At 42.5% G+C, this 12,618-nt stretch overlaps 1 protein-coding gene across 3 annotated transcripts in view; it reads right to left on the minus strand.

Moving 5' to 3' along the window:
* Window positions 1-1,090: 1,090 nt before the first annotated feature.
* The window catches only part of NALCN (sodium leak channel, non-selective), a 186,133-nt gene continuing 174,605 nt past the window's right edge, over window positions 1,091-12,618 (minus strand). For all 3 annotated transcript variants that reach the window (XM_088667555.1, XM_088667554.1, XM_088667553.1), the window contains 7 exons: window positions 11,805-11,937; window positions 10,401-10,516; window positions 9,537-9,694; window positions 8,530-8,680; window positions 6,446-6,595; window positions 5,119-5,236; window positions 1,091-2,070 (listed from right to left, as the gene is read on the minus strand). In XM_088667555.1, coding sequence (XP_088523681.1) covers window positions 1,877-2,070; window positions 5,119-5,236; window positions 6,446-6,595; window positions 8,530-8,680; window positions 9,537-9,694; window positions 10,401-10,516; window positions 11,805-11,937 — 1,020 coding nt within the window. In that variant the 3' untranslated portion in view covers window positions 1,091-1,876. The remainder of the gene's footprint in view (window positions 2,071-5,118; window positions 5,237-6,445; window positions 6,596-8,529; window positions 8,681-9,536; window positions 9,695-10,400; window positions 10,517-11,804; window positions 11,938-12,618) is intronic.

Below are 12,618 nucleotides of genomic sequence, written 5' to 3' on the forward strand. Positions count from 1 at the left end.
AATTAAAAATGTACACTTCCAGTGTACATAAGGACAAGGAACTTGATAAATGGCATAATTTATATGTCAGCATTGCATGATTAACATACTTCAAAAATATAACAGTGATGTCCTTTACACAGTGAATTATCTAAACCAGAGGTTCCCAACTGTGGTCTGTGGCCCACCAGCTTTATTCCAGTGGTCCATGGCATGTTCACATTAATTTTTGATATTGATGTTTAATGGCATTTCAATTGCTTCTTTTATTTCTTATATTTTATTGAATTACAATAATAAAATAAAACAATATAAAAAACAAAAGAAGCAACAAGTGATCCATTGGGGGGGGGATGGGAACCACTGATCTAAACAATAAGGTTATTTAATTTATTTAATAAAACTTATTTACTTTATAAGCAAGAGTAATCAAGCACAAAACCAGACTTTTGTAAGTAGGCTGCTTTTCTGGATGTATTTCAAGTGATGTATGGGTGCTGCATCTTACATCAAAACACATAGGACTGCACACAGGAGAATCCCAGCTTCTTCCTTAAACAGCCAGTCCTTAGTTCAGACAGCTATAAACACTTGTTTAGAAGGACCTACAGAGAGGAGACAATGAACCAAATGCAGGCTTTAACTGTCCTTGTCCCAATCTTAAGAAGTGATGGATGTTGATAGAGAATACAGTGCTCAAAACCTATTCAGCAGGTGGAAGGGCAGAACAGCTGTGCATTCGTGTTTAGTTCTTCACAGTAACAATTAAAAACGATTATAAAACCCAATTAGTCATTTTCTGATATGCTAAAAGAAACTATCCTACATCTTGCATATTTTAAAAAAGCTAGCTATCTGCAAGTCAAAATCTGTATATTGTAAAAATGCTTTCATTTAGAATGAATTCCCTGTTCACCTCTAGAGGTTGTTCATCAGTATTAATACTGGTTAGGCAGAAGGCTAGAAAAAAAGAGCAAAAACAATGACATTGTACCCTATGTGATGATCATTTCCAGGCTAGGTTAAGTGTTGACTAGGGCAGAAGCAACACTTCCACAAGTCCTCTGAACGCATAGAGTGAAACTTCTCAAATATGAAACACTGGCTGCAATCAGGTCTATTTCCTTAATTGTACATGCCCTGTAAGGACTTGATTTCCCCCCCAATAGCATCCTCCTTACAAACTATTTTGTTTATAGACAAAAACAACACTCACAGTCAACAAAGAAAAATAAATCAACCAATTGGCACCCATAAACAAAAGCACATAATAAACTATGAATAAATTATGTTTGCCTGTCTGTCTAAAACGAAAGCTCCAAAGTACTGAAACAATAACACAACATTTCCATACAAATATTTTCTTTGGGGTATTTTTTGAGTTTCACAGCAAATTTCTCCCATACCAACCAAAAGAAAGTCCTCCCGTCATCACCTATATTTTTGAATTGTAAAGAACTGTGGCATAATTGCATGCCCATTTTTTCGACAACAGCTATTGGTTTATAATCCCCCCCAATTTGGACCAAGCAATATCAATCCAATTTTAAAGACCCACCATATCTCAAAACCAGCTTGGGATGTGATGTAGAGGGGCTGTTGAAAGACAGAAAGCCCTGCTGAGATCCGGGAGTTAAACTAATGATTCTTGGGTCTAAGGGAAAAACCAAACAAAACTGTCCTTGCTTTTTATGAACACTACCTTTTTTGATGTTTTCTCTTACATTAATAATCAAACAAGGATTAAAAAATAAGTAAGTCGTATATCTTGTCAAGTTGAAGGCTTCTCTTGATATAAATGGTCAGTCAATAGGAACGGCAATTTGAAAACCAGGAAAACGATTTAATTCCAAAGGAATGTTGCATAAGTGTGATTTGAAATGGCATCTTTTTCTGATCATATATCAAGCAGGTCTTCACCACTCTCATCACTCTCCACAGTGAGTTGTCTTGTCCACCATTTCTTGACTTCTGATCCACAAGAAGCCACGTCTGACATGGGATTCATCTTGCACACAACAGACTTCATAGTTGTACGGCCACCAAACCGTAAGTTGACTGAAGACACTGAATGGCTTATTGGCTTTGGAGCTAGGGAATTAAACAGAAGACTACTTACTACTGCAAGTATGCATCTTGCTCTGTTATCTGGAGTAGTGGGGATGGTTTCATACAAAACAAGAGCTTTTCACATTAAAAATGCATTCGAGATGCTCGAACACTACATTGTGTTGTAAATGCATTTACCTTGCATCCTACCTTGTTAATATAGTACAGAAGAGGAAAGAGAGCAATTTTTAAACCTTCAATTTATTTCAACTAGATTAGGTTTCATGTACAAAAGCATTACAAATGTGAAAAAAGCAACAACTAATACCAAGTGCGAGAAAACATCCTAAGACTGAACTGATCTACTTAAAACAGCCCAGACTTGCAGCTTTGGCACACTTAAGAATCTTTATGAGTCCAGAACAGCAATGAAGCTCATGCTTAGCTTAAGTTAAGTTATTGTTGATCTTAGAGGCAGTAGCTATGTATATGGCTAAGCTTATGCAGGTCCACATTGCTCTGGTGTTTAAAGGGCCAAATATTGCACACTCTTATTACTTTCCCTATGGACTTCCATTGTTAGGGACGCCATTGGAAGAGGTACTCCATAACTACTTTTCTTAAAATACATTTTGTTGAATGATTTACTCCAGCATATTTTGACCCAGGAGCTTCAGTTGGCTCCAATAAGTTGTGGAAGGTGTTTTTTTAACAAATAAAAAAACCCTCTGTATGTGTGTGTAAATAAATAAATAAATAAATAAATAAATAAATAAATAAATAAATAAATAATGTCCAGTAGCACTTTAGAGACCAACTAAGTTTGTTCATAAGCTTTCATGTGCATGCACACTTCTTCAGATACACTGAAAAACTAAGTTTGTTCTGGGTACTGTATAAACTTTCGTGTGCATGCACACTTCTTCTGATAGTGTAGACAATTTTTTAATTTTTTAAATTTATTTCAACTACGTCAGACCAACACGGCTACCTACCTGAATCTAGAACCTCTGTATGTGTGTGTTTCCTCAATTGCATCAGAATCCTATGCAGCATAGAATTATACTAACAATAATTTTTTTCCAGAATAATAATGGTGGTTGGCTTTGGATCACATTTGTTGTCTTACTGATCACTGAATCTGGAGTTACGAAATAATTATATCCTTTTCTCTACTCCCATCCCCACCCCGGTCTTAAAGACCTTGATGATTTTCCTTTCTTCTCCTATAGCATGAGATTTGGCTAGCTTGTTTGAGAAATGTGGAATAGCTGTTCTCTTCTGTTTCTAGTGTAGCTGTAGTCAGTCTGAAATCTACTGCTGCAGAGTCCTCCAGTGAGGATGCATGCCCTCTTATGACAATTTCCTGAGTTTTATCCGTAAACTAGTGGTTTTCAGCCCGTTCAATAACGGGCGCTAGAATCCTGGGGTTCGGAGAAGCGCTTGCGCAGCGCTTCTCCGAACCCTGGGACCTGTCCTTGCTGTCGGCGGCAGGGGGACAGGAACGGAGGAGGAGAAAGCGCTGCTTTCTCCTTCTCCGTTCCTCTCCCGCAGCCGCCGACAGGAAGCAGACATCCCAGGGTTCGGAGAAGCGCTTGCGCAGCGCTTCTCCGAACCCTGGGACCCGTCCTTGCTGTCGGCGGCAGGGGGACAGGAACGGAGGAGGAGAAAGCGCTGCTTTCTCCTTCTCCGTTCCTCTCCCGCAGCCGCCGACAGGAAGCAGACATCCCAGGGTTCGGAGAAGCGCTTGCGCAGCGCTTCTCCGAACCCTGGGACCCGTCCTTGCTGTCGGCGGCAGGGGGACAGGAACGGAGGAGGAGAAAGCGCTGCTTTCTCCTTCTCCGTTCCTCTCCCGCAGCCGCCGACAGGAAGCAGACATCCCAGGGTTCGGAGAAGCGCTTGCGCAGCGCTTCTCCGAACCCTGGGACCCGTCCTTGCTGTCGGCGGCAGGGGGACAGGAACGGAGGAGGAGAAAGCGCTGCTTTCTCCTTCTCCGTTCCTCTCCCGCAGCCGCCGACAGGAAGCAGATATCCCAGGGTTCGGAGAAGCGCTTGCGCAGCGCTTCTCCGAACCCTGGGACCCGTCCTTGCTGTCGGCGGCAGGGGGACAGGAACGGAGGAGGAGAAAGCGCTGCTTTCTCCTTCTCCGTTCCTCTCCCGCAGCCGCCGACAGGAAGCAGACATCCCAGGGTTCGGAGAAGCGCTTGCGCAGCGCTTCTCCGAACCCTGGGACCCGTCCTTGCTGTCGGCGGCAGGGGGACAGGAACGGAGGAGGAGAAAGCGCTGCTTTCTCCTTCTCCGTTCCTCTCCCGCAGCCGCCGACAGGAAGCAGACATCCCAGGGTTCGGAGAAGCGCTTGCGCAGCGCTTCTCCGAACCCTGGGACCCGTCCTTGCTGTCGGCGGCAGGGGGACAGGAACGGAGGAGGAGAAAGCGCTGCTTTCTCCTTCTCCGTTCCTCTCCCGCAGCCGCCGACAGGAAGCAGACATTCCAGGGTTCGGAGAAGCGCTTGCGCAGCGCTTCTCCGAACCCTGGGACCCGTCCTTGCTGTCGGCGGCAGGGGGGCAGGAACGGAGGAGGAGAAAGCGCTGCTTTCTCCTTCTCCGTTCCTCTCCCGCAGCCGCCGACAGGAAGCAGACATCCCAGGGTTCGGAGAAGCGCTTGCGCAGCGCTTCTCCGAACCCTGGGACCCGTCCTTGCTGTCGGCGGCAGGGGGACAGGAACGGAGGAGGAGAAAGCGGCGCTTTCTCCTCCTTCCTTCCTCTCCCCCAGCCGCCGACAGGAAGGACGCGCGCACTCTCCCCCCCCCGCCTCCTCCAACCGCCGCTCCTCACGGCCAGGGAGGGTTGTGAGGAGGCCTTCGCCGGCCTCCACCCCGGCGGGAGCGGCGGTTGGAGGAGGCAGAGTGGGGGGAGAGTGCGCGCGCGCAGTCTCTGCTGTCCAATCCCTGTATCCCTGGGGCACATGCGCAGTGACCCAGGGACACACGGGACATCTGGACGCAGGGACAACATGGACATTATTATATAGGATAGAGCTCCAGGTTCCATTTAGAATTCTTTTTGGTGTCATTCATAACAATCTTCACCTACCTGATGGCAAACGCCATTGCCCAAACTTCCGCTGAGGTTTACCACCATCAGTAGAGTCTTGCCGATATCCACCTCTGTCAGACAGCGTTGGACTAAGGAGCTGTTGTTGACTACTTGTCTGAATAGAACAAAAGAGCACAGTGTTTAAGTGCATAGTATCTGAAGCTTTAAAGAACACAAGCAAGGCCTTTTTGTTTCTGATCTTTATTTTGTTTCTGATTCACTAGAAATAATTATGCTCATGGTAGCTGGGAAGATTTTAGGATACAATGAGTATCCACCTCAGTCACTATGACACTGTTTACAGTAGGTTAATGAGGTTTCTTAAGGAAGTGCTCACTGGAAGGACAGATCCTGAAGATGAGGCTCCAATACTTTGGCCACCTCATGAGAAGAGAAGACTCCCTGGAAAAGACCCTGATGTTGGGAAAGATGGAGGGTACAAGGAGAAGGGGATGACAGACGAGATGGTTGGACACTGTTCTCGAAGCTACCAACATGAGTCTGAAAACTGCGGGAGGCAGTGGAAGACAGGGGTGCCTGGCGTGTTCTGGTTCATGGGGTCACGAAGAGTCAGACATGACTAAATGACTAAACAACAATGAAGTAAAGGATGGCTGGATCTGATCCCAGGCATTTCATATTGTGAAGACTGTAGAACTGGGAAAATGCAAAACTGAAACCACAGGCAAGGAGGAGGAGGGGGAGGAGGGGGAGGAGGAGGAGGAGGAGGAGAAGACAAGGACAAAGATGAAGAAGAACTATAGGCCTACTTTTCTTAGCTCAGGATATCAATAATAATAATAATAATAATAATAATAATAATAATTTATTATTTATACCCCGCCCATCTGGCCGGGTTCCCCCAGCCACTCTGGGCGGCTTCCAACAAAACATTAAAATACAGAAATCCATCAAACATTAAAAGCTTCCCTAAACAGGGCTGCCTTGAGATGCCTTCTAAAGGTCTGGTAATTGTTGTTCTCTTTGTCCTCTGGTGGGAGGGCATTCCACAGGGTGGGTGCCACTACCGAGAAGGCCCTCTGCCTGGTTCCCTGTAACTTGGCTTCTCGTAGCGAGGGAACCGCCAGAAGACCCTCGCCGCTGGACCTCAGTGTCCAGGCAGAACGATGTTCTTCACAAAGTGACTCTTCTTTAAGCTTATGTGTGTATCCAGCCACCCTAAAAGCTCTAGAATATTCCAAAGATGCTCTGCATAGGCACAGATTTTCCCATATTTGTGCCTGCACAGAGACCATGAAGAATCATGATTTATCTTAACCCACTGGCTTAGGCCAACATGTTGAGGACCTGAGCCTAACTGTACCTCAGGCTGTGTACTGTTATCCTGGTTATTAGCATTCATGTCTTCACTTGGTTGTGTTGTCTCAATGCTTGGTGGATTTAGGAAACGGCTAAGCTCCTGTTGTTGACTTTCTCGGAGACTATGGATAATGCTGCATGACTGCTGCTGTTTCTAGAAAAAGATAATAAGTATAATTATCATTGGATCTTTTCAAACAAGTATTCTTCAAAAATTGAGATTTGCTCTTGTCTGCTCTACATTCCCTTTATATTCTTCACAGTTACAGTGGACTTTTCCTTTGTAGTCATTTTCATAAAGCTGCTTACACCATTTAATTTTATTTCAATCTGCTTTATGAGACTATCGAAAGAGACATTTAAAATAAAATGATCAGGGAGAAGAACTAAGCTTTTATAGAACTCATCTGGAGGCTATTGAAGTTAACTGGTTTCAGTGATTTTTAAATTAGACACTAGATAAGATTAACAAAGTGATAATGGAAACTCCCTTAGATAACTACAAAATGTCACTTTCATTTTTATGTATCAATGACATTGTGTGCAAAAAAATAATGCAGAATGGATATATCCAACCCTAAACATTATTGCGCTAACTGGAAAGATAAAGCTTTCTATGCTTGTTTGTGAGTTATAGGAAGAATTGGAACAAAGTCCAAAATCAGAGAATTTTTTTAGGAGGGCACATTTCCCCCTTTCCTTTACCAACTTGAAAGTGAAGTATTTTCAGCGTCAATGAATACAAATCTGGAAAACAACTCTAATCCCCCCCCCCATGGAGGTATGTCCTTTTCCAGACTGGGAGAGAACATAGTTTTTAATGGTTCTCCACCAGATTTCAAATAAAAGAAAGCATTCTTTTTACAAGTACGTATTTGGGATCAGTAGTTTCAGCTATCATCTTCGTCAACAAAAACAAAATACGCCTGAGAAGGAATTAAAAAACTTCTTTTCCCAGACCATCCATGCTTAAAGGCATGTCAAGACACCGTCACTGCAGATAGAAACCATCACCAGCTTTCCTTGCCTGAGTTGCAACTTGGTAAAGAGGCAGGGGAAGTAGGGGATTCTAGGACAGATGGAGGGCTGTTACCAAGTCATTATAAAACAAGTCAAAACTTGGAGCAGTGTTTGGCCTGGTTCATAATAGTGTGCAGATTTTTAAACTGAGGGAGCCTGTATTTTGAAACCCCCATTTCCAAAATATGATGCCACCACTAATTGCTATGGTAATGTTGCAGCGGTCCCTGACAAGGACTTGGGTGCATGGAGGCCATTAGGGTCAGTCACTCAGCTGTCCAGACTTTCCTTAATAGTTTCCCAAACAACCTGCTGCCTCCATCCACTGATTTACAGAGAGCAAGAGGATTCTTCATTTATCTACTTGACTGTATAATTTACAAGATGTGTGTGTGTGTGTGGGGGGAATCTGATAAACTACCATTACCCCATTTCATAGCACATGTACTATGGTCCATGGGGTCACGAAGAGTTGGACACGACTAAACAAAAACACCATTACTCCAGACCAGAATATATTTGTAATTTACTAATCTAACCTAATATTCCTGACCCTCCAAACTCCAAGCTTTACAGCAATGTACCAATGCCCCCCCCCCCTGATCATATAGTCCTCAATTTTCACCTCACTCCTTTTAACTCTGACTTTCTCAACCAACTCCTGCCACCCATCATTCATATCTCCACGCAACATTCTATCACACACGGCTGCTGTCACTCATCATCCTTCTGTTATAGTTATCTGCATTTCCTTCCTCTTTCTCCTCTAGTGTCCACATCTTAATTATTGGCTCCTTGTGTCTTTTTTGATTATGTAAAGCACCAGTGAGGTTGTGGCATAAAAATAGATAGATAGATAGATAGATAGATAGATATAGATAGATAGATAGATAGATAGATAGATAGCATCCCCGTATTTTAAGCACTGCATGACTGAGAAGGCTAAGAAGCTTGAATAATTTTTCCAAATAATTGACAGCTCTCTAGTATGAAAATAAAATGTAGCATGTTCTACACAACAAGGAAGGGTATGCTACATGCTTTCTGTTTTTTCCTAGTTAAACTTACTGCTCTAATGCGCTTCAAGCACTTCTTCAACCACATGCGGATAGTCTGTTTGGCTACTTCTTCTTCTATGGTGTATTCCAATTGTTCCCTGGCAAGCAGTTCTTCCAGCTGAAGACTTTTTCTGATGTCAACAGATCTGTAGGAGAGCATGCTGGAAGAAATTTATAATATTAAACGATAATAATAATGAGGTTGGTTATAATATTATTTATAAAAGGAAAATATTAGCAGATGTATCATATACTTCCTCTGAAAATAAGGTGTTTATTTTGCTCTTAAAGGGTCATCTGATGACCTGGGGATACATGGATTATGATACAGTGAAAGTGATACAGAGAAGTGCATGTGCAATGAAAACAGGTTTCTGCACACAAGTATGTTCAACTGTGCAAGCTGCCCAAATCCTGCACTGGAGATATGCATCAGCATTCTCTGCTCTGACACTGATTGGCTTTTAGATGAGGAGAGGGAGGGGTGTGCCGACTTACCTCCTCCACTTTGTGACTTGCGAAACTGGTGTCAGCTCTTATCATGATGCAGAAGTTCCCTGGATTGGGGTATTTTTAACAGGGAAAGTTCTTTCTTCCATGGAACTGGACATTGTTATATGCTAAATTTGCCTGCCTTGATAATAAAACACTCTTTTTATAGGTCAAGTTCACACAGCCAAAAAAGACAGCTGAAAGCTGCAGTTATTATATGATGAATATAGTAGTTTGAATTGGACTTCTAGATACACATTAGAAAAATCAGCACTGAGTAAAATCTGATATGCTCCTCATTATTTTCTATAACCCCTATAAAAAGGATTGTATTCAGGGCTTTTTTTCCAGCCGGAACTCGGTTCTGGCACCTCTCAAGTGGGCACCATTGCCATTATAAGAGAACATGGGAGTTCCAGCACCCCTTTTTCTAAAAAATAGCACTGATATTGGTACTCTGTTTTATAGTTTACAGAAAATACCTGCAATTAAACTACAATTGATTTTGTGTGCCATCTGACATACCTCAGTACATCGTGGAATGTTACATCTCCCCCATTATGCAGCCTTTCCATTTCATAGCACATGTGCTTGAACAAAAGTTTGTCCTTGTCCAGATCCACCTCCAACCTTCCACGTAGCAACCTCAGCAAAAACTTGACTCGGAAGGTGGGAATCACTCCCTGAAAAGAAGGCACAACTTCTCCATTATTGGTACTGGTCAAAACCTTCATGAGCTGTCACCAAAATAGCTAATGCTGCGTGCATGGAGCACTGCTTGTGCAACAGAACTTCTCTTTCCTCTCTCCATGTGTCCTTCAGATCTGTTTCCAGGGGGGTTCTCCAACCCTCTGGAGCAGATTTTGAGGGTGCACAGGGAAATGCAGGAGAGAGGATAGAAGAAGAAAGTTATACTGCGTTAAGTGGATGTCTGCTGCGCTATCGGGACACCAGTGTTGGATATGACCCATGAAGGAATTTAGCCAAACTGTTCATTTTTGTAGATAGTGACCTATAGGTCAAAGGTGTAAGTCAGGGATAGACAACCTTTGGCCTCCCAGAAGCTGCTAAATTCCAAGGCCCATTTGCTCCAACCAGCATGCCCTATGGTCAGGAATAATGCAAATGTAGTCCATCAATATTTTGAAGGCCACAGGTACCCTGACTCTGAAGTAAGTCCATTCACAGTTCTGAAGTTCCACTGTGCTTGAGCACAAAGACTGAAAGAAACTGATGTTGGAAAGGACTCCTCTATTACTCCCTATAAAGTGAAATGCAAAATATTGCAGTCCCTTTTGGAAAACCGCATTTATTTCTCCTTCCTAGCAGTTAATTAACAGAGCAGCAACTAAATAAGACTCGTGGAATTATAGTGAATTATATTATTACCTCTCTTTTGTCATCAACCATGTTCCATATAATTTGGAAATGTCTAAGATCATTGTAACTTAAGAGCTGGTCTTCCTCCGTGGAATAAAACAGCGAGAAATTTTCCACAATGATAGCTACGGAAAACAGAAACATTAAACACTGTATAAGATCTTTAAAATGGCATGGGCATTAAACAAGTATATAGTCCATTAAGGAATTCACTTGTATTCATGATGTTGGCAAAAATGTACAAAATGCTATATTTATATTAATAGGCTTGCCTTTATTTAGACAACTCAATCTAACAGTATTAGTTAGAATCTAATATGCTTCAACCTTAAATATGGAGAGTGTTCTACTGCCTTCCGTGAACACTGAACAAACTCAATAAAGGCAACTCAATAAACTGAAAAGCCTTCTGCAGTGTTATTTTCATATGCACATAGAAGGTAGGAATAATTTGTCTTCCAATAGACATATTTTTATGAGTCAGCTTTCTTACTAAAACATGCTAAAACATATTTGCTCCTATATTGCTAAACCAATAACTTTATACGAAAAGAAATGGCACCTAAGTTTTTCAAATGTTAAACAAGACTTCGTTGTTTTATTGAGAGATTTCAAAAATTGGGTATGCTGATCTTCTAAGTACCATATTGGCCTGAATAGAAGCCTCACTTTCCCCCCCAATTCTGACCGTGAAAAGTTAAAGTGTGGCTTATATTTGTGACCTTACGTTACACAGCCAGGAGCATGGGGCAAACAGCTCCAGGAACGCGGCAAAGTGGTGCCCTCCCCGTGCGTAGTCCCCTGTCCTCTCCCCCAAGGTTGGGAAGGGAGAGAACGAGGAAGGGGAAAGGCCATTGGCAACGCAATGTGCCCCCCCCCCCCGTATGCAGCCAGGAGCAGTGAGGAATGGAGTGGCTTATATTCGGGGATCTTTTTTCTTTTTTTCTCCCCCGCCTAATTTTAAAGGTGCGGCTTATATTCAGGTGCGGGCTTATATTCGGGCAAATACGGTACTAATACTTAGAAAAGCATACTCCATATGCTGAGGTGAGGTATTCCAGTGTATGGCGCCTTCTTTATGGAATTTAATTTCCTAGAGAGGTCCACCAGGACAATTGTTTAAAACAGATTCACGTTCAGAAGGCTTCTGAAATTCCTGTCAGGTCTCTGTGGGTTGTTTCATTGGTTTTGTTTTGCAGTCCAAAACTGATGCCACTTTTTTAATTTTTCAGTTAGCTGATCGTTGCAGTCATGTTGACAATTCAATTATTTTATTTATGGTTTTGTCCCCTCAGGGGGACTGAAGGGTAAATTATATACAAATATATATATTTATAAATATATATAAGTTTTAAAAAGTGCACATAATAAGTATGTTTGAAACATATACAGCAATGGCTATTTGTGACTTACCCACAAGCAAATTTAGCATTATGTATGCAATGATGATATAAAACGAACAGAAATACATAAGAGCACCAGCATAGTTTCCACAATCTGTCTTCCAGTATGTTCTGTTATCTGGAGTACAAAAAGGAGGTTGAACCTTCAAAGGAAATTAATTAATTAATTCAAAGGGATATATATATGATTTATTCTTTTCTTTTTTCTTTTGCAACTACTGTAACTGACATATGCATAAGCATACACTTAAACAATTAGGGAACAACGATGGCACTAACACGACAGCAAGAGCAGCAATAGTAACAACATTCTGAGGCGTATGTCAGGACAAGAGTGAGGGCTGAACTGGATGCAACAGCAGCACATCTGTGTGTGTGTGTGTGTGTGTGTTTTAAAAAAGATCTGCCCCTAAAATGTGGAAAGAGTGATGAAGGCCTCCATTTTTAACAGCGAAAGGGGTGCCCTGATGCAGGGTACATAACCCTCCCTCCCTCCCTGTCCATTGCATGCCTCCCTATCAAACCATAACCTATTTTTCTCACAGCCAAAGGTGAAGAACCTAAACTTCCTGCCATCTCTCAATCTTTTCTATCTATATATTCATAGGTTTACTAAATAAACTGCCTCTACTCATATAAACCGTCCCAGACGCTGCTTTCATCATCTGAGGCCCTTCTTCGCGTGCCTCCTCCACGTGAGGTCCGGAGGGTGACAACACAAGAACGGGGCCTTTTCTGTAGTGGCTCCCTGCTTATGGAATGCTCTCCCTAAGAGAGTTCGCCTGGCGCCTTCATTATATATTTTTAGGTGCCGGGCAAATACA

Source organism: Zootoca vivipara, chromosome 4 (assembly GCF_965207765.1).
Source record: "Zootoca vivipara chromosome 4, rZooViv2.hap1.1, whole genome shotgun sequence".
In the NCBI taxonomy this organism is placed as follows: Eukaryota; Metazoa; Chordata; class Lepidosauria; order Squamata; family Lacertidae; genus Zootoca; species Zootoca vivipara.